General features: G+C 40.3%; 1 protein-coding gene across 8 annotated transcripts in view; it reads right to left on the minus strand.

Moving 5' to 3' along the window:
* The window catches only part of afdna (afadin, adherens junction formation factor a), a 282,635-nt gene that overhangs the window by 92,886 nt on the left and 161,986 nt on the right, over positions 1-27,763 (minus strand). For 5 of the 8 annotated variants that reach the window (XM_070889971.1, XM_070889972.1, XM_070889969.1 and 2 more), the window contains exons 13-19: positions 24,004-24,065; positions 23,073-23,278; positions 20,640-20,660; positions 20,121-20,266; positions 16,513-16,607; positions 13,230-13,495; positions 6,952-7,095 (exon numbers count right to left, since the gene is read on the minus strand). In XM_070889971.1, coding sequence (XP_070746072.1) covers positions 6,952-7,095; positions 13,230-13,495; positions 16,513-16,607; positions 20,121-20,266; positions 20,640-20,660; positions 23,073-23,278; positions 24,004-24,065 — 940 coding nt within the window. The remainder of the gene's footprint in view (positions 1-6,951; positions 7,096-13,229; positions 13,496-16,512; positions 16,608-20,120; positions 20,267-20,639; positions 20,661-23,072; positions 23,279-24,003; positions 24,066-27,763) is intronic. The other 3 variants (XM_070889970.1, XM_070889976.1, XM_070889974.1) reach the window with 1 other exon arrangement.

Below are 27,763 nucleotides of genomic sequence, written 5' to 3' on the forward strand. Positions count from 1 at the left end.
TGGAAAACCACAAATGTAACACCCCTATTTAAAAAACGAGGTAGACAAAAAGCAGGAAACTATAGACCAGTTAGCCTAACAGCTGACATTGGAAAAATGCTGGAGTCCATTATTAAGAAAGCAGTAGCGGGACATTTGGAAAAGTATAATTCAATCAAGCAGAATCAGCATGGTTTTATGAAAGTGAAATCATGTTTGACAAATTTGCTGGCGTTCTTTGAGGATGTAATGTGCAGGGTGGGTAAGGGGGAACCAGTGGATATGGTGTATTTGCATTTCCAGAAAGTGCCACATAAAAGGTTACTGCATAAGATAAAAGTTCACGGGGTTGGGGGTAATATATTAGCATGAATAGAGGATTGGCTAACTAATAGAAAACAGCGTGTCGGGATAAATGGGTCATTTTTCGGTTCGCAAACAGTAACTAGTGGGGTGCCGCAGGGATCGGTGCTGGGTCCTCAACTATTTATAATCTATATTAATGACTTGAATGAAGGGACAAAGTGTAATGTAGCCAAGTTTGCTGATGATACAAAGATGGGTAGGAAAGCAAATTGTGAGGTCACAAAAAATATGCAAAGGGTTATAGAGAGGCTAAGTGAGTGGGCAAAAATTTGGCAGATGGAGTGTAATGTGGGAAAATGTGAGGTTATCCACTTTGGCAGAAAAAAAATAGAAAAGCAAATTAGAATTTAAATGGAGAAAAATTGCCAACTGCTGCAGTAAAGAGACACCTGGGGGTCCTTATGCATGAAACACAAAGTTAGTATGCAGGTACAGCAAGTAATCAGGAAGGCAAATGTTGGCCTTTATTGCAAGATGGATAGATTATAAAAGCAGACAAGACCTACTACAACTGTACATGGTATTGGTGAGGCCACACCTAGAGTACTGCATACAGTTTTGGTCTCCGTATTTAAGGAAGGATATACTTGCATTGGAGGCTGTTCAGAGAAGGTTTTCTAAATTGATTCTGGAGATGAAGGGGTTGTCTTATGAAGATAGGTTGAGTAGGTTGGCCCTATGCTCATTGGAATTCAGAAGAATGAGAGGTGATCTTATTAAAACATACAAAATAATGAGGGGGCTCGACAAGGTGGATGCAGAGAGGATATTTCCACTCAAAGGGGAAACTAAAATTAGGGGACATAGTCTCAGAATAAGGGGCCCCCCCATTTAAAACTGAGATGAGGTGTAAATCTATGGAATTCTCTGCACCAGAGTTGTGGAGGCTGGGTCATTGAATATATTTATTCAGCGATACAGATTTTTGAGCGACATGGGAATAAAGGGTTCTGGGGAGTGGGCAGGGAAGTGGAGCTGAGCCCATGATCAGATCAGCCATGATCTTTTTGAATGGCAGAGCAGGCTCGAGAGGCCAGGTGGCCTGCTCCTGCTCCTATTTCTTATGTTCTTATGAAGCACTGAAGGAAGCAAGGACACAGAATGTACTCTGGGTGGAGGACTACAATGTCCATCACCAAGAGTGGCTCGGTAGCACCACTACTGATTTGAGCTGGTCAAGTCCTGAAGGACATAGCTGCCAGACTGGGCCTGCGGCAGGTGATGAGAGAACCAACAGAAAGGAAAAACTGCTTGACCTCGTTCTCACCAATCTACCTGTCGCAGATGCATCGGTCCATGACAGTATTGGTAGGGTTGACCATGGCACTCTGCACCCATCTTCCCACTGAGGACACCCTCCATCGTGTTGTGAGGCTCTACCACTGTGCTAAATTGGACAGATTCAGAGCAAATCTAGCAGCTCAAAACAGTACATCTGAGGTGCTGAGGGCAATCAGCAGCAGAATTGTATTCCACAACGCTTAATAATCTCATGGTCTGGCATATTCCTCACTCTACCTTTATCAAGCTACGGGACCAAACCTGGTTCAATGAGTGTAGAATAGCATGCCAGGAGTACCTAAAATGAGATCAACCTGGTGAAGCATCACAGCATTGGATAGAACTCTCGCCTTTGAGTCCCACTTCAGGGACCTGAGCACAAAAAAAAAAATCTAGGCTGACACTCCAGTGCAGCTGAGGGAGTGCGGCACTGTAGGAGGTGCCGTCTTTCAGATGAGACGTTAAACCGAGGCCCGTCTGTTCTCTCAGGTGGATGTAAGAGATCCCATGGCACTATTTCGAAGAACAGCAGGGAGTTATCCCCGGTGTCCTGGCCAATATTTATCCCTCAATCAACATAACAAAAAAGATAATCTGGTCAGGTGCTTGCTTGTGCACAAATTGGCTGCTGCGTTTCCTACATTACAACAGTGACTACACTCCAAAGGTACTCCATAGGCTGTAAAGTGCTTTGAGACGTCCAGTGGTCGTCAACGGTGCTATATAAATCAACTTTTTTTTTTTAACATGCATGCTAAATCAGCAAGAGCAGCATGCTATAGACAGCTAAGCAATCCACAACCAACAGATTAGATCAAATCACTACAGTCCTGCCACATCCAGTCCTGAATGGTGGTGGTCAATTAAACAACTAATGGGAGGAGGAGGCTCCATGAACATTTTTTTCCTCAATGATGTTGATGCAAAAGACAAGGCTGAAGCGTTTGCAACCATCTTCAGCCAGAAGATGCCTCCACCAGAGGTCTCCACCATCACAGAAGTCAGTCTTCAGTCAATTCGATTCACTCCATGTGATATCAAGAAACACCGGAGTGCACTGGATACAGCAAAGGCTATGGACCCTGACAACATCCCGGCTGCAGTGCTGAAGACTTGTGCTCCAGAACAAGCCGCACCTCTAACCAAGCTGTTCCAGTACAGCTACAACACTGGCATCTATCAGACAGTGTGGAAAATTGCCCAGGTATGTCCTGTCCACAAAAAGCAGCACAAATATAATCCGGCCAATTGCTGCCCCAACAGTCTATACTCAATCAGTGAAGTGATGGTAGGAGTCATCAACAGTGCTATCAAACAGTACCAATAACCTCCTTGCCGATGCTCAGTTTGGGTTCCACGAGGAGCACTTGGCTCCTGACCTTATTACAGCCTTGGTCCAAACATGGACAAAAGAGCTGAATTCCAGAGGTGAGGTGAGAGTGACTGCCCTTGATATCTAAGCAGCATTTGACAGAGTGTGACACCAAGGAGCCCTAGTAAAAGTGAAGTCAATGGGAATCAGGGGGAAAACTCTCCACTGGCTGGAGCCATACCTAGCACAAAAGAAGATGGTTGTGGTGGTTGGAGGCCAATCATCTCAGCCCAGGACATCACTGCAGGAGTTCATCAGGGCAGAGTCCGAGGTCCAACCACCTTCATCTGCTTCATCAATGACCTTCCCTCCATCATAAGGTCAGAACTGGAGATATTCACTGATGACTGCACAGTATTCAGTGCCATTCGCAACTTCTCAGATAATGATGCAGTCCGTGCCTGCATGCAGCATGACCTGGATAACATTCTGGCTTGGGCTGATAAGTAGCAAACAACATTCTCACCACACAAGTGCCAGGCAATGGCCATTTCCAACAAGAGAAAGTCTAACCACCTCACCTTGACATTCAATTGTATTACATCGAACTGCCCACCATCAACATCCTGGGGGTCACTAGTAACCAGAAATGTAAATGGACCAGCCACATAAATACTGTGGCTACAAGAGCAAGTCAGAGGCTGGGTATTCTGTGGCAATTGTCTCACTGCCTTATTCCCCAAAGCTTTTCCACCATCTTAAAAGGCACAAGTTAGGAGTAGATGGAATACTCCTCATTTGCTTGTATGAGTGCAGCTCCAGCAACGCTTAAGCTCAACGCCATCCAGGACAAAGCAGCCCACCACCATAAACATTCATTCCCTCCACCTACATCTACAAGATGCACTGCAGCAACTCACTAAGGCTTCTTCGACAGCACCTCCCAAACCCGCATCCTCTACCTCTAGAAGGCCAAGCGCCACTACCAAGTCCCCCTCCTGTCACACACCATCCTGACTTGGAAATATATCACCATTTCGTCATCATCGCTGGGTCAAATTCCTGGAAACCCCTACCAATAGCACCTTGGGAGTACCTTCAAAACACGGATTGCAGCGTTTCAAGAAGGCAGCTCACCGCCACCTTCAAGGGCAATTAGGGATGGGCAATAAATGCTGGCCAGATTAATGTAATTAAATTGAAAAATTTGCCATGTTTGAACTTGTGATCTCTGGGTTGCTGGTCTGGTACCATAACTATGACACTACTGTATGGGACTGGTGCCATCCAGTGAGTGCAACTGGACAAATCCTGGACTCGAGTTTTATTCCAGCAAAGAATAAATGGAGTAAACTAGTATTGCATTTTCTATTTTCCATTGCCCATTGGTGATACTGTCATGGTGGTTTGTTTGTAACTCAGTGAGCTAGGTCTTTTTGGGTTTTCTCAGTTATCATTTTGTTTGCCAATTTTGGGTTTTGCAACAACTATGTGGGAGATCTTCTCACTTTCATGAAATCTCTGTAGTTTATACAGGACATACAGAATATATTTAAGACAGATTTTTGAGTGATGAGAATAAAGGGTTATGGGGAAGCAGGCAGGGAAGTGGAGCCGAGTCCATGATCAGATTAGCCATGATCTTATTAAATGCAGGCTCGAGGGGCCAAATGGCCTACTCCTGCTCTTATTTCTTATGTTCTTATATTCTTATGACATGAAAACAGTGTATGATGACAAGAACTTTTTATTTTTTTTTTAAGTTTCTATGATTAGGAATCAAATTTATACCTACATCTACCTCCAAAAAATGAACACATTTAGACTTTCTTAATCTAGCTTCCAAACTTTTCTTGTTGCTACCTTGACTCTCCTTCACACCTTATCATTCCTTCTCTGAACTTCCTTGTTTCTCCCAAGCACCAAAGATGCCATTCATGCTCTTGCTTCCTATCTCTACCCTCAAAAGTGTTCCAAGATTCACCACACTGTCTCCTACTCTCTTCTCTCCCAGGAACACAGAACTATGAAACTCTACCTCCCTCAGTCTTTCCATCCCCTACAAGCTTTTGAAACCCAAGAATAATTTTAACCAGTCAAGACTAATTAATTAACCTGGTGGATTACAGCCAATGAAGTACCTTTGGAGTGTAATCACTTGCAATGTAGGAAATGCGGCGCCAATTTATGCACAACAAGCTCCCACAAACAGCAATATGATAATGACCAGATAATCTGTTTTTTTTTTGTTATGGTGATTGAGGGATAAATATTGGCCAGGACAAATGGTCACAAATCCCCTGCTGTCCTAGTTCGGTTCCAGGCCAGTGTACGTTATAGTTAGGTTTTTCACTTACCTCTAGGATCTGACCCAGTCTTTGCATGTATTTTTAGAAACTTGTCTGGCACTTCACCCTACTTTGTAGAGAGCACTCTAATGTTTATCTCGGGCCCAAATGTCTTCTTGCTATGGAGCTTCAGTAAAGCTCTGGTTTTCACCTTTAATCCCAATTTCTGCTGCCATCTGTCCAAAGCTTCATTTAGAAAGAAATAACAGTGCTTTTCACTACCTCAGGACATGGCAAAGTGCTTTACAGCCAACAAAATACTTCTGAAATGCAGTCAGTCACTGTTGTAACAGAGGAAATGTAGCAGCCAATTAATGCACAGTAAGAGCCCACACGTAGTAACAAAATAAATGACCAGATAATTGCTTTTTGGCAATGTTGGTTGAGGAATAAATATTGGCCAGGGCACTGGGAAAACACTCCTACTCTAATCTGAATAGTACCATGGGATCTTTCAGACCCAACTGTGAGGACAGTTGGTTTAACGCCTCATCCAAACCTTCGACGGTGCAGCACTCAGTACTACATTTTAGTGTCAGTTTTGATTATGTTCGCAAGTCTCTGGAGTGGGACTAGAACCCACAACCTCCTGATTCAGAGGCGAGACTACTATCCACTAAAGCGCGGCTGTCATTTCTGCTTCTTTTATGGAATATAAATCCAGATACAAGGAGAAATGTGCACACACCATTCAGAACTATACGATAGGCTCATAACTTCCAATAGACACTGTTGTAAACACAATGTGGATGGTTCACATCTCTGCACTGGCCTCACGTAGGAGGAGAAATCCGCTTTCGGGGGTGTGTATGCACACACACAGCCGCGGATTTTCAATACCTTCGATTGTGTGGGAGAAGTCAACATCGCTCTGCCCCCACACTCCAAGTGAATTCAAACTGCTCTTGGTCCACAAACCTGTGTCCGGGACATTGATATATCTAGAGGCTATTTCTGATGACATTTACCCCATGCTGGAGGTGACAGGAAGAGGAGGATACAGAAATAATTATTTTTTCAGCAACAGAGCATGCCCAGTAATGTACTTTAAAACAATTACTATGGCAGATTGGGCTTAAACATTACATTTGTTTGCAACAGTACACTACTAGGACTACAACAAAATCGAGTTGAACAGTCCTTTTTGTGAAAAGAAGTGGGCTGCCCAGGTTTAAAAATGGAAATCATGCTTTCAATCACATTGGACAGTCCTCACCTCCCAGTTATCACCTCACAGTTGTGCAGCTTCAAACGGAATCAAGATATTATGCTTGCGTCTTGTATAATCTTACATTTAATCCTCATTTCACTTAAAGGAAAGCCCCACAATTTTAGGCAGGTCTAGATTTTTTTTTATGTAGTATTAACGTGGCAACTACTAGCAGTCAGCAAACAGCCCCAAGCACATCACAGTGCTTTTTTTTTTAAAAAAGCATTTTTATCTTTAACTGAAACCAAAAATACTTAACTCATTCATTGTCCAGCACAACCTTTAGTTTTGATCAGGATTCTGCAGCCAATAAAAATACTCCCTTTCCTTCACGCTCCCACATCACCTTTGGGCTTGTCCAAAGGTTTCAACGCTAAACAATGCCAATACGACAGCTCTATTAGTGCTTAAAGTGCAACCTCAAAATTTAAACTGCGCTTTAGCAATTTAGATACCTGGGGGATATAGGGCTCATCCTGTGCACAGTGATAACTTTGAAGCAGTGCTTGCAACTGCAACGAATTCAACTTAAAACAAGTGTTGTTGATGGTTGAAACGTCTTCTGCCAAATACTTGTCCATCGTTAGCAATGTAGTTGCCTAAAATAGTAACAAATAAGTTCAGACTTCTGCAGCAAAATCATATAATTTTTCCCATTAAAATGGACTCAAGATCTTTCAATAGGCATGAGAGAACAAATTCTATCACAAGATAGGTAAGTATTTGACAGAAACTAATAAAGATTTAAAATTAGTTTTATATTGGCACTTCTTTTTAATATACACTCCCTATCAGACTTCATTCAATAATGGCACATTTATTTAAAATAATTAATTATTGAAGTTTATTCATATCCTGAAGGGACTCCAGAGGCAAAGTTGCGGGAGCGTGAAGAAAGGCCATTGCAGGTGATTCTCTGGCTATGACTGGATAGATAACAATGGAACCAGGCATGGGAAGTCCCACTCAGCTGGACAATGGAGGAGAATTGTTGGAAGAGAAGGTGTTATCAATCGCGTCCAAGGATGAGGAGGAATAGTTTACCACGGTAACAGTCACATAGGATGTCATTTGTGACTTTGATAAGGGCTGTTTCAGTGGTGGGACAAGGGTGGAAATCTAACTGGAGGGGTTCAAACATGGAGTTATAGGTAAGATGGGGACAGATTTGGGCGGCAACAGCACATTCAACAACTTAAGAGGAAAGGGAGGTTGGAGATGGGGCAGTAGTTTGCAAGAACAGAGGGGTTCAAGTGTAGGTTTTTTGAGGGGGGTGATGATGGCTGACATAGTTAACAGTTCCCACTCCTTGGGCCGCTCACATCTGCCAACATGGGGGCCAGGAAAGGAAGTTGGACGCTCCCTGCAAGGGAAGTACGCTGGCATCTACTTTGGACTTCCCTAGAGTGGTATCAAACAGGAAATTAGAGGTGCATGTAGCAAGGGTACTACTTTAATCTACATATAGACTGGCCAAACCAAATTAGTAATAATACTGTGGCAGTTGAATTCCTGGAGTGTGTACGAGATGGTTTTTTAGACCAGTATGTTGAGGAGCCTACTAAGGAACAGGCTATCCTAGACTGGGTATTGTGTAACGGCTGATTGCAGTGCAGGCAGGTACAGCAGGAGTGGCGAGGTTGGGGCGAAGGAGCCATGAGGTCAGGGTGAAGGAACGGCAAGAGTTCGAAGAGTGATGCAATCGGGGCCCAGGAGAGGCGAGGGTCCGGAACCAGGAGAGGCAAGGGCCCAGGGGCAGGACGGGCCAGTCCACACTAGGTCCGTACAGCAGAGCAGGTCTCCAGTCATCTTGGTTAATCCTTGCCACTGTACCAAGACTTAGCTTTGTGAAGCCCGTGTGGTGGCTGGTGTGCAACGGCACCACACGTTAAAAAAAAATCTACGCACAGGCATCTTCCACCTTTCAAGATGTAGTTCAGGACCTGGAATATTAGGTCCTTCATTGAAATACCTGTGAACTCATCCCTTTTTGATGTGGAAGCAAGTCATCCTCATTTCGAGGGATTGCCTATGATGATGATTGTGTAATGAGAAGGGGTTAATTAACAGTCTTGTTGTGCAGGGTCCTTTAGGGAAGAGTGACCATAACATGATTGAATTCTTTATTAAAATGGAAAGTGAAGTAGTCCAATCCAAAACTAGGGTCCTAAATCTAAACAAAGAAAACTATGAAGATATGAGGAATGAATTGGCTATGATCGATTGGGAAGATTCGTTAAAAAGGCATGGCGGTGGATAGGCAAAGCTAATATTTAAGGAATGAATGCATGAATTGCAACAATTATACATTCCTCTCTGGCGTAAAAACAAAAAGGAAAAGTGGCCCAACCATGGCTAAATAAAATAGATGAAGGATCATATTAGATCCAAAGAGGAGTTATACAAAGTTGCCAGAAAAAGTAGCAAGCCTGAGGATTGGGAGCAGTTTAGAATTCAGCAAAAAAGGACCAAGAGATTGATTAAGAGGGGAAAAATAGAGTGAGAGTAAACTTGCAAGGAACATAAAAACAAGACCGTAATAGTTTCTAAAAGTACGTAAAAAGAAAAAGATTAGTGAAAACAAATGTAGGTCCTTTACAGACAGAAACAGGAGAATTTGTAATGGGGAACAAGGGGGAAATTGCAGAATTAAATACTTCGGTTCTGTCTTCACGGAAGAGGACACAAATAACGTCCCAGAAATGCTAGGGAACCAAGGGTCTAGTGAGCAAGAAGAATTAAAGGAAATAATTATTAGTAAGAAAATAGTGTTGGAGAAACTAATGGGACTGAAGGCCGATAAATCCCCAGGGCCTGATGATCTGCATCCAAGAGTACTAAAAGAGGTAGCCATGGAAATAGTAGATGCAGTGGTTGTCATCTTCCAAAATTCTATAGATTATGGAATAGTTCCTGCAGATTGGAGGATGGCAAATGTAACCCCACTATTTAAAAAAGGAGGGAGAGAAAACAGGGAACTACAGACCGGTTAACCTGACATCAGTAGTAGGGAAAATGCTGGAATCTATTATAAAGGATGTGATAACAGCACACTTGGATAATATCAACGGGATTAAACAAAGTCAACATTGATTTATGAAAGGAAAATTATGTTTGACAAACCAACTGGAATATTTTGAGGATGTAACTGATAGAATAGATAAGGGAGAACCAGTGGATGTAATGTATTTGGATTTTCAGAAGGCCTTTGATAAAGTCCCACATAAGAGGTGAGTGTACAAAATTAAAGCACATAGGATTGGGGGTAATGTACTGGTATGGATTGAAAATTGGTTAACTGACAGGAAACAGGGAGTAGGAATAAACGGTCTTTTTCAGGCTGGCGGGCAGTGATTAGTGGGGTACCACAGGATCAGTACTTGGGCTCCAGCTATTCACAAAATATATATATTTATATATATGATTTGGATGAGGGAACCAAATGTAATATTTCCAAGTTTGCTGACGACAAAACTAGGTGGGATTGTGAGTTGTGAGGAGGATGCAAAGACTCTGCAAGGCGATTTAGATAGGTTGAGTGAGTGGGCAAACACTTGGCAGATGCAGTATAATGTGGATAAATGTGAAGTTATCCACTTTGGTAGGAAAAACATAAGGACAAAGTATCATTTAAACAGTGATGGCTTGGGAAGTGTCAATGTACAGAGGGACCTGGGTGTCCTTGAACACCAGTCACTGAAAGCAAACATGCAGATGCAGCAAGTAGTTTGGAAGGCAAATGGTACGTTGGCCTTCATTGCAAGAGGATTTGAGGCCAGGAGCAAGGATGTCTTACTACAGTTATACAGGGCCTTGATGAGAGCACACTTGGAGTATTGTGTGCAGTTTTGGTCTCCTTACCCAAGAAAGGATATACTTGCCATAGAGGGAGTGCAGCGAAACATAGAAACATAGAAACATAGAAAATAGGTGCAGGAGTAGGCCATTCGGCCCTTCTAGCCTGCACCGCCATTCAATGAGTTCATGGCTGAACATTCAACTTCAGTACCCCATTCCTGCTTTCTCGCCATACCCCTTGATCCCCCTAGCAGTAAGGACCTCATCTAACTCCTTTTTGAATATATTTAGTGAATTGGCCTCAACAACTTTCTGTGGTAGAGAATTCCACAGGTTCACCACTCTCTGGGTGAAGAAGTTCCTCCGCATCTCGGTCCTAAATGGCTTACCCCTTATCCTTAGACTGTGACCCCTGGTTCTGGACTTCCCCAACATTGGGAACATTCTTCCTGCATCTAACCTGTCTAACCCCGTCAGAATTTTATATGTTTCTATGAGGTCCCCTCTCATTCTTCTGAACTCCAGTGAATACAAGCCCAGTTGATCCAGTCTTTCTTGATAGGTCAGTCCCGCCATCCCGGGAATCAGTCTGGTGAACCTTCGCTGCACTCCCTCAATAGCAAGAATGTCCTTCCTCAGGTTAGGAGACCAAAACTGTACACAATACTCCAGGTGTGGCCTCACCAATGCCCTGTACAACTGTAGCAACACCTCCCTGCCCCTGTACTCAAATCCCCTTGCTATGAAGGCCAACATGCCATTTGCTTTCTTAACCGCCTGCTGCACCTGCATGCCAACCTTCAATGACTGATGTACCATGACACCCAGGTCTCTTTGCACCTCCCCTTTTCCTAATCTGTCACCATTCAGATAATAGTCTGTCTCTCTGTTTTTACCACCAAAGTGGATAACCTCACATTTATCCACATTATACTTCATCTGCCATGCATTTGCCCACTCACCTAACCTATAAGATTTACCAGACTGATTCCTGGGATGGCAGGACTGTCGTATGAGGAGAGATTGGGTCGACTAGGCCTGTATTCACTAGAGTTTAGAAGAATGAGAGGAGATCTCATTGAAACGTATAAAATTCTGACTGGGTTGGATAGACTAGATGCGGGGAGAATGTTTCCCCTGGCTGGGAAGTCTAGAACAAGGGGTCACAGTCTCAGGATACAGGGTAGGAAATTTAGGACCCAGATGAGGAGAAATTTTTTCACTCAGAGTGGTGAATCTGTGGAATTCTCTACCACAGAAGGCTGTGGAGGCCAAGCCACTGAATATATTTAAGAGGGAGATAGATAGATTTCTAGAAACAAAAGGCATCAAGGATTATGGGGAAAAAGCGGGAATATGGCGTTGAGATAGAGGATCAGCCATGATCATATTGAATGGCAGTACAGATTCGAAGGGCCGAATGGCCTACTGTTGCTCCAATTTTCTATGTTTCTATAATATACCCAAGAACACAAGTGCATAGGTATGTGGATAACAGGTGGTGACCCCCATCTCACCACTCCATTGAGCTGTGCATTGGTGCTCCAAAGTGCAGCATATTAAAAAAACGGTCTCCATTATGACCTGAAAATTCTGTGCAAAATTCTTCAAGCGGTGTTAGCCCATTGTGAGCACGGTATAAATGGTGAGTTTGATCCAAAGCAGGACTGAAAGTGAAGAATACAGCACAATAATGCATTTCAAGCTTAAATAGCATGAGTAGGATTCCCAACTGTTTCTGACCTCCCAGTGTAAACCTTTACATTAAAAGATCAAAAGGAATTGTTGTAGCGAATAAGCAGCTGCTGCCACAACAACGTTCAGTGCCAGTGAGCAAGGCAAATCAAACAAAAGGATATATTGAAAGGTCAATATTGACCAATATCAGACAAGGGGTTATTTTTGATGACACATGGTGTACAAGTTGATGCACTGGCCTGTTTTGAACTATGGTACAAAAGTTACTGTATGAACTTCCCACAAAGGCTAGTTCAGGATACTCTGGTGAATGTTTTAGAAGATAGACATCCAAGACAGGTCTCATACCTAATGGCCACTGTGAAGACTCAACTGTATTTAGGGCAGGGTTTAATATCCAAGGCTTGGTGAAAATGGCATGATGCCGACATTTCAGTAGCCGAAAGTGCAGAGAAAAGTCAAAGATGGATTTTTCTTCTGATGAATTGCGCCTTGCCACCCGAGACAGAACATCAATGAGCAAACAACATCAGTCAACATTAACAGACCATTTTAACTTCAAATAGCTTAACTATGGAAAATTTAAGATTAACTAACATTTTTAGCTAGACAAAAACATAAATATAACAAATGAAGCTAACAGGAAAATCAGTTGTAACTTCCAAAACCATCAACGTATAAGCGGGGAGAGCTATTCCTGGTTGGTGAAAAATGAACTCACACTCTGACATACATGTAAAGATTTCAAACTAATGGCAGTATCGCGTAGCACAGTGCCATCTAACGTTACCAAATATCAGTAGGCGCCAACTTTCAAAATGCCTTGAAGAGTTATCGACAGTTAAGAGTTTTAAATCAGATTGTGAACCAGGATTCGCTCAACTCCAGTATGGACAATGTTAATTAACCCAGAATTTTAATTCTATTCTCAGATTTCAGATGTCAAGATTAATTCAATTTAAATTCAAATAGAGTTGGTTCATCTAATGATGTGGTGTACAAACACAATACTCTTAATTATCCATCTTTTTTCTCACCCCAATTAAATTATTCCAATAAACTGGACGAAAAATACATTATCCTTTGCTGATAGCAGTCTGTTTAATAAAGAGGACTCAGCATGTAGCTCCTTTATGATGCATCTATAAGTTAATCATTTTAAATGGTGAGATTAGGATATCATGGATATAAAATTGAGACACTCAATATCGAGTTATGCATCACTCCAGTAACTGACCTGTACTATTCTGCTAAGATGACAGTCTGCAGCCAGTTCCAAGCCCTGTTTCTCAGCCCACGCTTCAATGTGACCAAGCTGCTGTCGAATGATAGCTCCCCAATAGTGAGAACAAAGACATGAGTCTGGTTCAGTGACCAGCTTATTGAATAGCCACATATTAATAAAATGAAAAAGCTGAGAGAACAGTTGGATAGTTAGAGCAGCATTCACACGACACCGGCGTAGCAAAGACATTGCTCCAGTCAGTGTATGCAAGACATCATCTGGAAAATAAAATGAGAAAAAGATTATGTCAAGCAAGTTTTGAAGAACACTCTAGTTGCATACCTGATTTCATGTTTAAATATTTTAAAAATTTGAAGTTTGACTTAAATTATCTTTGGTTTTTGTAAAGTTCACTGTAGATCACAGAGAGATAGACACAATAACAAATTCTCTCTAGCTGGTGTGTGGTCATTGAGGAACCATGCTTAAGCTTTGCAGAGATAAAATTCGAATCAGTCAATTTTCACTCAATTTTCTTTATTTTCTTAATCCAAAACATATTTCTTCAAAAGCAAAATACTGCGGATGCTGGAAATCTGAAATAAAAACAGAAAATGCTGGAAATACTCATCAGGTCAAGTCGAAAGTTCATTGACCTAAAACATTAACTCGGTTTCTCTCTCCACAGATGCTGCCTGACTTGCTGAGTATTTTGAGCATTTTCATTTTTATTACATATTTCTTCATGTTGGTTCATATTTAACTCAAGCTTCAGACATGTTGCATTTACACATCGAATGCAAAATCTTGATAGGGCTTTAATTCAGTTACTCTCACCTTGTTTAAAGCTGTACAACCAAAAGCGTTCAATTCCACCACTGGCTAAGCATTGAGAATATTGCTCCTTAATATATATATTAAATAAGGCTTATTTTTCATCTCCCTTTATACACATCTGATGACTGCTAAAGACGCACACATAGTATCAATTACTTGTCCATACTTTAGATTTTATATAATGCTCAATTTCTAATGATTATCAAGCAAATGGTTCAGACTCACAAATTTGTGATTCCAGCTAAACTGCAACAATCTGCTGTGTGAATAATAGAGGGAAATCTAGTATACCTCCAACTAGCCTTATCCAGAATGGCAACATTCAAAATTTACAGGGAGAACAGGGGGGGGGGAAGGGGGAGAACCTTCAGTTTGAGCCATTGGTTAAGACCAAGATAGTAATTCATGTTTTTGTTCTTAAGAGATCACCTGCATTTATTAAGGATAAGTAAATAGTTTGAAGTAAATGTGTCAGAGGGTCAGGTACACCCAAACACCTGCTTTATGTATATGGTTCCTCACAACGGAAGTGTCCACACAATGGAAATTTAGTCATTCTGGAAACATATTTGGAGAAGAGGAAATTTGAGTTGCATGTACTTTAATGCTCAGAACAAAGATAATAAGTCACTTTCCTCTTTCATCTTGTTTCTTTGCTTCTCTTCACCCCCCCCCCCCCCCTCCCATATCCCCACCCATCAGGATGCTCATGCCAACTGCAGTGCACCAACTACTGTCCTAGCAGAGATCAACTAACTCATCACTGGGAATTGAAGATAGGACTTCTTTTCTGTGTGGCAAACTGCTAGATCATATGCTACCTTTTAGCCACTAGACCATTGAAGGAGGAAAGTTCTTGTTCCCGAGTGCATCCATGGGTAGCACAATTTATTTAGTAAGTAATTGACCATGAAACAAAATTTCAAAGAGCAACCAGCATGACTGGGTGTGGGCCTACAATTCTCCTGCAGATAAATGGAATTACTTATTTTTCTATTGAAGTCGTTCATGCACTCTTTCTCCCCTCCAAAGCTGAACACCTGAGGAGGTGGGATCAGCTAGAATTCAGAAAAACAAGTCATAGAATCACAGTACAGCACAGGAGGCCATTCAGCCCATCGAGTCTGTGCCAATTCTTTCGAACAGCAATGCAGTTAGTTCCACTCTGTCCCCATATCCCTGCAATTTAAGCCATTTTAAATATAGACAGACCAAGCACTGCCAGGATAAACATAGAAAATAGGTGCAGGAGTAGGCCATTCGGCCCTTCGAGCCTGCACCACCATTCAATAAGATCATGGCTGATCATTCCCTCAGTACCCCTTTCCTGCTTTCTCTCCATACCCCTTGATCCCTTTAGCCGCAAGGGCCATATCTAACTCCCTCTTGAATATAACCAATGAACTGGCATCAACAACTCTCTCCGGCAGGGAATTCTACAGGTTAACAACTCAGTGAAGAAGTTTCTCCTCATCTCAGTCCGAAATGGCCTACCCCTTATCCTAAGACTATGTCCCCTGGTTCTGGACTTCCCCAACATCGGGAACATTCTTCCTGCATCTAACCTGTCCAGTCCCGTCAGAACCTTATACATTTCTATGAGATCCCCTCTCATCCTTCTAAACCCCAGTGAATAAAGGCCCAGTTGATCCAGTCTCTCCACTCTCTCCTCATAGGACAGTCCAGCCATCCCTGGGATTAGTCTGGTGAACCTTCGCTGCACTCCCTCAATAGCAAGAACGTCCTTCCTCAGATTAGGAGACCAAAACTGAACACAATATTCAAGGTGAGGCCTCACTAAGGCCCTGTACAACTGCAGTAAGACTCCTTGCTCCTATACTCAAATTCCCTAGCTATGAAGGCCAACATACCACTGGCATGTAAATGCTAGACATTCCCTACCTTTTTAAGGAAGAGAAATGGGGCGGCAGCAAATGGCGCATAAAACAATCTCACAAAGGATGCAGTATAATAGTAACTGCTGGCAGAGAAACAGTACTGCACAAGGAAAATTCTTAACTTTCCATCTTTACAGACTAGAATGAATGTTTTGCAAAATCTAATACTCATTTGTACAAGAAGCTTTTATGCAAAGCAGCTCTCAAGGACAACAGGAACCTCCTAAAAACATAAAAGTTGAAGACCACAATAAAAGATAAAATGAGGAAGCTTCTGGTTAGGTCACAGTTAGAGTACTGCATGCAGTTCTGGTCACCATATTATAGGAAAGATGTGATTGCATTAGAGAGGGTACAAAGGAGATTTACGAGGATGTTGCCTGGACTGGAAAATTTTAGCTATGAGAAAAGATTGGATAGGCTGGGTTTGTTTTCTTTGAAATAGAGGAGGCTGAGGGGTGATCTTATTGAGGTGCACAAAATTATGAGGGGCCTGGATAGAGTGGATAGGAAGGACTATCAAATATAATTGTAACAAAAGTTAAATTTAGCTTTCAAACCTATTTTGGGTCTTTGTGGGTTTGCTTCCTCGGGATCTTCAAGAAATGCCGGCATGTAATTGTTGAGATCAGATTGAAGACAGTGAACCAAGTATCTGCAACACAGAATTTACCATGGATTTTAACTGAGAGCTTTACCTAAAGTATCCTTAACATCTAAAATATGAAGTCCATGCAATATCCCACATTCACAGGAGCTTTTAAGACATTCAGGAAATGGATGTCCCAGTCGCTTTCAAATTATTTGTTTATTCGGCTGAGAATAAAAAGAGGAAAGAGCCACGAGGGCCTAATAAGACTATCCTTTTTCACAGACTATCTCCACTGCCCATCTTTTTTCTCTAAATAATTTAAATTGTTCACGTCAATGACCTTCACTGGTAAATGATTACATAATTTTCTTTTGGGTGAAAAAGCTCTGGACTATTTCACTTCTTACTCCCAGCTTCTTGATTTTTCCCCTGATAACTTAACCATTTAAGTTAGTGAAATATTTGCTTTGGCCAAATTTGTAAACACCCTTAAGGAACCTTAACAATCTTGAAACCTTCAGTTAAGTCTCCTTGAAGTCTTCCTCTTTCCCAAAGAAGTGAAGCTAATCTTCCTTAACCTTTCCTCATATCTTAAACTCCAAATAGAAAGTTATTTCTTCAAAATCATTAAAGGGCAGCATTCACTACTAATTGATTATGTGGATATGGATTTTTCAAATTCTGAAATAGGTCACAAATTAATAGAAAGGTTTCTTTGAACCAGAAAAATCTACAGTGCATTCAATATTTCTAAAAGACCCTTTCATCCAGATGAGTTTTATAAATGTAGTTATTCCTTGAGCTGTCGAACAGAAAGCCTGTCTAATGTTCAATGCTAACTACAAGAAATGTACTCAGTGTCCATTATCTCCACTAAAATTATAGTGAACATTTTTACTATATTGGGGTGAGAATTTCCAAGTATGGAAAAATCAGCTTATTGAAATGAGACACCCCCAAGAGATGTTTTAAGATTTCTGCACCATTTATAATTTGGCTTTTAAGTTGAAGCTCATTTCCTGCAGTTAGGAGACTACCTTGGATGGAATTGGAGAAGTGAAGTGCTACAAACAGAATCTTGTTTTGATACGGAGTGATTATATCAGGGTCTTCAGGCAGGTCTTCACATTACCAGTTTGAGAGCCAAGTGCTTTCCAGATACGGGGCAAACTTTAACATAGAATATTTGGAGTGCTACTTGGATTTTGCCCAATTGGTGATCTTGAGTATGCTATTAACTTTGCTTTTTGTCTTGGAACAAAATTTAAGAAAGCACTTTTGTGTGCATTAGATTACTACTAAGTTTGCAACTATGTCTTGAAAGCTTTAAGTGCCACACTGTGCAACATGGTAGGATCAATTCCAGAAATAACGAAGAAAACAATTTTTAGTAGAACTGTAAAGATTTGCAAATTTGACCATACTGTCAAATTCAATTTTTTTTTTTTTTTTAAAAAGCTTGTATAGAAAAGTATCCCAGAACTCTGGGTTTTATTCTACATGTAATGGTTAATGCTGTTAGCTAGCTATGTCTTGCTAACTCTTTCATTGATTGGACATTTTTCTTCTTGTATTTTTTTTTAATTTTAGCATTTCTTTTGTAATAATATTTTGCTGGATTAAAATCAAAAAGCTAAAAAAAGCTAAAAGTCCAAAAAGTACTCCATCCATCAAATCAAAACAGCAAACCAACACATATCAATAAAAAAAACATTGCCTCCATGGGTCCCATTAAAACATACTTCATTAGAATATGTATTTGCAATTCCATTCAATCCATTTGTACAGAATATAACTTAACTGGTAAGCCAGCTGGAATCTGATAGTCTCAATCTTGATCAATGTATGAGCACCAAACAATATTTTTTCTTTGGCTAATACTTGACCATAACAGGCAGCTTTAAATCTGTCATCTAATTGCACTCAAGTATATATACTTCAGGAAGGAGAGCATTAATCAGATTAGGTTAAATCTAGAAGGATATTAAATTTCAGGATAGTGCCAGTTTAAAAAAAAATTAACTTGTGCAAGTATTTAGGAAAATATTTTGTGTCAACATTCAAATTGGTTCCATTTCTAAAACATAGTTGGTGCTAGTACTAAATATTTGCACGTGTTTTGACAATCTTCTCCTCTCCGCTTCCTAATATGGCGGAGAGGACAATTTATGAAAGCAATCTGTGGTTCTGGTACACTATTTTGACAGAAAATACCACAATGTGGCTTGTAAGGAAAGTTAATTTCTACCTAGGATTTTTAAACTTAAAAATTTTTAATAGCTAGATTTAAAAATATTTGTCATAGTTGCGAGGCATTTCCTGATACAAACTGTATTTGCAATAAGGATTGCATGGACTGGACTGGGAGAGATATGGGCCCCAAGTTTCCACACGATAAAAAATAGGCGCCCCTCCGAGCTGGGCGCCCGTTTTTCGCACCGAAAAAAAAACACGCGATTCTGGAGCGCCCTGCAGCTCCATGTCTGCTTGGCGCGGCGCCCAGGGGGGCGGAGCCTACCACTCGCGCCGATTTTTTAAGTGGGAGGGGGCGGGTACCATTTAAATTAGTTTTTTTTCCTGCCGGCAACCCTGCGCGTGCGCGTTGGAGCATTCGCGCACGCGCAGTGTGAAGGAAACATTGGCACTCGGCCATTTTTGTAGTTCTTTGTAGCTGTTTCATTTTTGAAATTTTTTTAATAAAAGCACATTGCCATCAGCACTGAGGCTTCTTGCAGCAGTGAGAAGGCTGCAGGAAGCCTCAGAAAGTTGAGGCAGCCGTTTCCCTTCCCCCCCCCCGCCGTCGGGAACGGCTTCCTCTTCCCCCCCCCCCGCGGGAACGAACGGCTTCCTCCTCCCCCCCGCGGGAATGAACGGCTGCCGCCTCCTCCTCCTCCTCCCTTTCCCTCCCTCCCCCCCCCCCCCCGCCGCGGGAACGAACGGCTGCCTCAACTTGAGGCTTCCTGCAGCATTCGCCCTTGCTTATAAATTTTTATTCAGGTTGGATTTATTTGTATAATATTTGTATAAGTATAAATAAGGATTTATTATAGAATTTAATGACTTCCCTTCCGCGCCCCCCACCCCCCCCTCGTTCTGGACGCCTAATTTGTAACCTGCGCCTGATTTTTTAATGTGTAGACAAGGTTTTTTCAGTTCTACAAAAATCTTCACTTGCTCCATTCTAAGTTAGTTTGGAGTACGTTTTCACTGTGGAAACTTTGAAATCAGGCGTCAGTGGCCGGACACGCCCCCTTTTGAAGAAAAAATTCTGTTCCAAAGTGAAACTGTTCTAACTGACTAGAACTGCAGAAAAAAAAATGTGGAGAATTGCGATTTCTAAGATAGTCCGTTCTCCACCAGTTGCTCCTAAAAAATCAGGCACAAATCATGTGGAAACTTGGGCCCAATGTAGCAATAGAAAAGCATTGCTATTTAGTCGACTTTCTTGGAAGGTTGGATGATGTGCGGGGTGTGGGTAAAGAGTCCCAAAATGGAACCTGCCAATTCAGTATATGCCTTTAGTGAGAGGATAAGATAATTGAACACCAGACAGTGTTAGTGTTTTAATTTTCATACTTGAAAGCCATTTGCACCAAATGAGCCAAGACATCCTGTGCATCTAGGGTGATCCGACTCAGATCTCTGTCCTGTTTGATGAAGTTGAGAAGTTCTGATGCATTTGCCATCCAGAAGGCAAGTGCACCTGCAATATTCTTCTGTTTCTGTAATGATCAAAATAATGTCATTCTTGAGGATTTTTCTTCTATTCTACATGATGATCAATCTTAAATGCAACCCCTGACCGCATGAGCCAGGCTAGGCAATGTTAAACAAGGCTGACAAAAGAACAGGGCCACAGACATCAAGCAAAAGAACTTGGGCTGAATCTGTACATCACCACAGAAAAGTGCATTAAGCAGATAAAATGAAATGCCAACATAGTTGTGCAGTCAAGTTTTAGTGCTGCATGTTCCAATTGTTAAATGAGTGTTATGTACCGTTCAGTCCAGCCGCTGGATTTGTTTCTGATATGGAGAAGCATGAGAAACTGAGCTAAGCTGACTGCTGGGAACAGTTCCCAGCAACATGTCCTACCTGTTCATACTGTGCTATATCCTGCAGAAAAGGGAAGAGGAATCAGGCAAAATAGAGAAAAAAAATAACAGTCACGATGTACACAAATAACGATTAATACAATGCAAAACATTGCATAAAATTAAATTTAACTATGAAACTACACAGACAACAACTTAAAACACAAACCATCTCAACTGCTATGATCTAGAAACAAACTTTCATAATGTGTGTATGTTACATTGTTACTTTCCTCTAACCGTTGGGAGGGGGGGGGAAATAGGTAATCACTTTTACTACTTTCCGTAACAACAGTTAAAAGTAAATGTGTGTGTTTTAGTACTTAACTGAAAAATACATTAATTTTAGTATTTGATTTATAGGCGTACCCAAAATGGCGCTTGTCCATTATTAATGTCTGGAGCAGTTTATTTTGTATCAAGTGTCTATTTATGTATTAGTGATGCACAATGGCAATTTTAAAAAAAGCTTTCCACAGGATTGTGTCAAAATAAAACATCCTGAATACCGAATGTCAAAAAAGTCAAGTTTTATGCATAAATTACATCAAAAAAAAATAATTGCAGATTTACAAGGAGTTTAAAGGTGGTAATGCTGAAGTCTAGTGTAGAAATGTTGATTTACCATAATTCCATGAAAATGTCCTGACAGATCTTTAAGAAACACTGAATAAAGCTTGTGCGCATATTTCTTGTAGAAGGCAAAACCAGTTATTCATTACCAATATTAAGTCCTTCTAAGAGTGGAGATAAGACCTCAAGATGCTACAGGCCAAGTTGCTTAAGAGAGACTTGTGCATAATACATAGCTGATTTGTCAGGTTTGCCCGTCCATATACAGCTAATTTGTCAGGTTTACACAATGCCCACTGTAACCAGACAAATCAGATTGGCTGCAAAGGGAGAAAGTAAGCCTTTGCTCACTACTCACTCTAAAGTCAGTACTCTGACAAACAGCCCTGCATGACTGACTCTCATGTGTCAGATTTGTTACAATAGTTTTACATCAAATATCACAGACTTATTGTAATTCCCAGAAACACTGCTGTACTTATTTCTTCCAGAGAAACCTCACTAAACTGAGCCTCTGTTCCCGGATTCAAAAATGGATAAAACAAGGTACACCAAAAAAAAATTGTAATTTTAAGTCGTCGCAAAACCAACAGCAAGCACTAAGTTAGAGGAAGCACCCGAACAATCAAAGAAATATAGAAACTGGTTACATCTTACTTCGGGCTTGCACAATTTATCCAGTTTACCCAATTGTCCAGACAAATCATACCCATGATAAATGAAGTGCAATATCCTAGCTGAGAGAGAGTTACTGCAATCCTATGGGTCAAGTCTGATGGGCTAGTAAAACATTGTATCTATCAGCACACAATCAGGAATTTGTTTACATTAGAAAAGTGTATAAGTTATATATTCATATAGAAAATATCTTGAAGGCTGCTTAAATTTGTGCTGATACGTAAATCAGGTGGTTTTGATCATTGAATAGGCAGAACATATGATACTGAGCCAAGAGGTGGATTCGTGCATAGTATATTTCTTAAACCGTTAATAAAAAATGGACAATTTGTAAATTTTCACTGAAAACCATGATAACGTACCAATTTCATATTCTTCATAAAACTAAGAATGATGTGTCTAATTATTAAATAAGTTTATGCAAGTTCAATTTAGGATTTTGGAATTCAGATTGCCTTTAAATTTGAAGCTGCCATTTAAAACAAAACTGCCAGGTTTACAAAAATGCTACACTCACAGCTATAGTGAAACACAGGAACATTAAGTACAGTATAACTATTCTTGGTTTTATATTCAGTAATGACACTAGAAACAAAAATAAGTATCACATTAGTGTACCAACAAAGCATGTTTGCTCCTAAAACTATGAAAAAAACACAGTATTTTAATGAAAAGTAACTGTTTAAAGTAGCGTTCTGATTTGCCAGACCTATAATTAGGACTTCTACTTGAAATTTGTTGTTAAGACATATTCCAATCTTCATTTTTCCCTCTATCCCTTGCGAAGGATCAACAGCATAACAAAGTAATATGCAAGCTATACCTTTCTTCCACCGCCATACTCAAAGATCACAGGCCTGACTCAGATGATTTTTGTTGCCTTTTATAAATGTAGCAATTGCAACAGCACCGATCCATACATTTCAGATTTGCATTAAAAGTGATTTTAATGTCTTAAGCCCATTAATAAATGAATGTTCCTTTCCAGAAAAAATACAACATTGAAAAATCCTACACCATTTTATTGGTTTAAGCTACAGAAACTGTATTTTAAGTCTCAGTAAATGTTAATATGTCGATCACGAGTGTTAAATCATTTATACTGATCACTGCAAAACTTGGCATATATGCATATAATGTGAATCTGAAATCAATTCAAGCATCGGTGCATCTTAAAACTCACCTGAATAACTCCTTCCATCATGTTAACCATCTTGTTAACTATCGCAATAACTTTATGGGTACGTTCAGAAGGGCTCATATCAGGGCGGTACTGGCTGGATAGGACATATCGACAAGTCATATACAGTACATATGTAGGAGAGAGCTTGAAATGGACAGTAGAACTATTAGTATAGTTAACAACGGCAGACAGGAAGGCATCTTCAGCTGTAAAACAACACAAATGCATAGTTACTATCTAATCCAATACGATCGTAATACACCTAACACACCTATTTTATGACACGTTTTTATTTCAAGTAATTATCTAGGAGCTCATGAGAAAACTTGCATTTATAAAGTACTTTTCAAGTCCTCAGGACGTCCTAAAGTGCTGCGCAGCCAGTGAGGTACTTTTGAAGTTATAATGTAGGGAAATGTGGGAGCCAATTTGCACAATAATTAAATAAATGACCAGATAATCTGTTTGTGAGGGATAAATATTGGTCAGGATACAGGAAGAACTCTCTAGCACTTCTTCAAATAATGATCAGGCCTCGATTTAACATCTCATCTCAAAGACAGTACTTCCAAAGTGCAGCACTTCCTCAATCCTTTACTGAAGTGTCAGTGTAGATTGTGTGCTCAAATCTAAGGAGTGGGACTTGAATTCACGACTCAGGAGGTAAGAGTGCTACCACTGAGCCAATGATGACACTGTAAAAATATAATTGCTTATTACAACTGGACACTACTTATTAATTTTAAAAATAGAAAAATGCATTACTGGGAACACTGACTTTAGAATACCAGCGATTATACTGTAAAATAGAAAGCTCATCTATTAGGTGAATAATATATCTGAGATCACACACCCTGGATATAATTAAGTCTTTATCTATAACATGCAACATGTGCATCTATTGCAAGTGTAAGTAATTGTAGTTACTTACAGCTTTCCCGGAACTCTATAGTTGCTGGCAAAGTCAGCTCATGACCTTGTACATCTTGTGGTCTGCAAGAAAAAAGTGTATTTTCAACAAACCGAACAACATACATGCAGTTGATCCCATTGTCAACAGATGCTGACCTCTCCAGTGGTTGTGCAGTTGTAGAATTATACAGCATTTTTAGCACAACACCGTGATGATTAAACTAACTAAAGTCTACACGACACAAATTACAACATTTAATTTCAGTACAATAAACATTTGGCCTAGAATGGTTTCAGCTTCCACGTCCACTGGGAGGTTTCTCTTCATGGCACTACAGTATTAAATGTAAAACCAGAACCTGATTTGCAATATTGATGAGCGTGTGCTTTCATTGTATTGCCTTTGAGCTACACTGTACATCTGCTACAGAGTACAACTTCAATATTAGATATCAACTACCTTTAAAAATGCAAACACTAAGATCAACTCATACAAGTACTTAAAGATAAAACCATTGCACCAATTATTGTTTTTCTAAAATGAAGTACTGAACTTGCAAATAAAAATAAAAATCTGCAAATATTGGAAATCGGAAATAAAAACAAAACATTGAAAATACCCGATTTTATCAGCATCTGAAAAAAAAGACAGGTTAAATTTTTGGGTGTAGACCATTCACTACAACTGGAAGATAAGTGAACCCATCAAATAGCATTGAACAAAACAAAGAGGGAAGGAGGGTGTGGGAAGGAAGGAGAGAACAGGAATGCTGACTCCCATCACAAAAGGGTTCTCATTGGACTGATCAAAAAGATAGGGATGAAACTTAGTGGATGTTATACAAAGATCTTGAGTGAGGCAAAAAGGCATTAGAACAAAGGGCCGGAAGTAACTGAGGCACAAGAAATACAAGAAAAGGGGAAAATTTGAAATTGGAAACTGAAAATACTGGCAAGTTACAGCAGATTCATCAGTGAAGAGAGGCAATATAAACGAAATAGTATAATTTTAAAGAGGGTGCAGGAAAAGACTTGAGGGTGTAAGTACACAAATCTTTGAAGGTAGCAGGACAAGTTGAGAACAGAAGAATTAGGAGCAGGAGTAGGCCCCTCGAGCCTGCTCGGCCATTCAAGATCATGGCTGATCTTCGACCTCAACTCCATATCCCTCGATTCCCTAGAGTCCAATAAGGCGGTTAAAAAAAGAATATGGGATACATCGGTTTATAAACAGAGGAATAAAGTGCAAAAGCAAGGAAGTTATGGTAAACCTTTATAAAACACTGGTTAGGCCCCAGCTGGAGTACTGTGTCCAATCTGGGCACCATTTAGGAAGGATGTCAAGGCCTTAGAGAGGATGCAGAGGAGATACACTAGAATGGTACCACGAATGCAGGACTTCAGTTATGTGGAGAGACTAGTGCAGCTGGGGCTGTTCTCCTTAGAGCAGAGAAGGTTAATGGGAGATTTGATAGGTGTTCAAAATTATGAAGGATTTTGATGGAGTAAATAAGGAGCAGTGGCAGAAGGGTTGGTGAAAAGGACACAGATTCAAAGAAATTGGCAAAAGAACCAGAGACGGGATAAGGAGAAATTATTTTACGCAGCGAGTTATGATGATCTGGAATACACTGCCTGATAGGGTGATGGAAGCAGATTCAATAATAACTTTCAAAAGGGAATTGGATAAATACCTGAAGGGGAAAAATTAGCAGGGCTATTAAGGGCAGGGGAATGGCACTAATTGTATAGCTCTTTCAAAGAGTCAGCATAGACACAATGGGCGGAATGGCCTCCTTCTGTGCTGTATTATGATTCTATGCAGTTCAAATACAATGATAAAAACACTCCTCAAAGAAAATATTTAATGGACTTTATATTAAAAAGTCATTTGGATTTTATTTTCGAAATCTATCAACACTTTGCATTTATATAGAGCCTTTAACGTAGTAAAACATTCCAAGGCACTGCACAGGAGCATAATCAGAGAAAACAAGCTTGTGATCCATCAGCTTTGGAAACACAGTTTATAAATAAATATAAACTTACATATGCATAACCACGAAGACAATGAATACACAATACCATACTTCAGAATTCACAAGATAGGCATTGCATATATGGCATGTCTATCAAATAAATTTCAATTTTAAGAATGGCAGAGATACAAAAGGATGTGGTGGTTCAATATGTACAATTGTCTCGTGGATTTCATTACACATTGTTATTTTTGCACATATGCTTTTCACAGTTCATAGAATCATAGAAATTTACAGCACGGAAGGAGGCCATTTCGGCATCGTGTCCGCGCCAGCTGACAAAGAGCTATCCAGCCTTATCCCCCTTTCCAGCTCTTTGTCCGTAGCCCTGTAGGTTACGGCACTTCAAGTACTTTTTAAATGTGGTGAGGGTTTCCACTTTATCTAGGCCCCTCCTGTTATATACCTCAAAAAGGTGTCCTCTCAAGCTCCTCTGTTCTAAAGAAAACAGCCCCAGCCTATCCAATCTTTCCTTATCTATATCAGTTCGACTACATACATCTTGATGCAACACTAAAACACTTATCCTCAAAGTCTTTTTTTAAACCTTGAGAAGGCAGAGATAAGGGACGAAAAAGTGCAAGGATAAAGGACATAAAAACCTCAAAAATGTAGTGGAATCCGCTTGTAGTGATCACTGACTGAAGTGATCTGCAGATATAGTGATCATAGCCTCCTTTTCTATTGCGTGCATTGATCAGTCAGTGCTGAGAACCCAGTTCAGAGAAGGTAGCAGTCTACAAATTCCCTGTTGGGCAGCTGCAAACTAAAGATTGATACTTTCAGTGTACGGATCAGCTGCTTATATTGCTAGTGAAGATCACTGATCAGCTGGGTAATACAGAGAGCAATCATTCGTGTTAAACCAAATTAACAGGCTCATCATTTTTCCATTTATACTTGACATTAAATACTTCAATTTATTTGTTAATTGTTGAGCAGGAACAGGAGTTTACATAGCTAGTCGGCAAACTGTCAAAAAAAACTAAAATTTAGAAGACAAACTCCTTACAGGCTATACTTTTTTTAAAAAACTGCTCTGAAGCATTTATATTGCTGAGGATGTAAAGGCGGTGAAGGGCTTTGGTAAAAGAGTGGAGTTAATTCTCTGTACCTTTACACAAGATATGAACTGGATTTCTCGCATACTCAAATCTGGACCAGTAGAACTGTTGTAACTGCTTAATTGAATACTCAACATGCTAGAGAACTTATGGACATTAGGTGATATAAAAAGATCGAAGCAGTCTTCAAAGGCAGGCAGTCTCGTGGCATGAACAGTCTGACCGTAGAAAACTGATGATGCCAATTGCTGGAAAGTACATGAACTGGTTAGAGAATTATAAGCTGCAAAGATCCTCAACATCCTAATTGAGGCTAAACAAGGAAGTACAGAGCACATATCAACAAACTCCAGTATTGGTTATACTTCCAAGATTTACTCTCTTCATTAGGACAGCCCTCGCATCTCAGGAATCAATCTAGTGAACCTTTGTTGTACCCCCCTCTAAGGCAAGCATATCTTCCCTTAGGTAAAGAGACCAAAACTCACCAAAGCCCTCTATAATTTTTTTAAATATTTGTTCATGGGATGTGAGCATCACTGGTAAGGCCAGCATTTATTGCCCATCCTGAATTGCCTTTGAGAAGGTGGTGCTGAGCTGCCATTTCAGAGGGCAATTAACCACATTGCTGTGGGTCTGGAGTCACATATAGGCCAGACCAGGTAAGGACAGTAGA

The sequence above is a fragment of the Pristiophorus japonicus genome, chromosome 9 (assembly GCF_044704955.1).
Source record: "Pristiophorus japonicus isolate sPriJap1 chromosome 9, sPriJap1.hap1, whole genome shotgun sequence".
In the NCBI taxonomy this organism is placed as follows: domain Eukaryota; kingdom Metazoa; phylum Chordata; class Chondrichthyes; family Pristiophoridae; genus Pristiophorus; species Pristiophorus japonicus.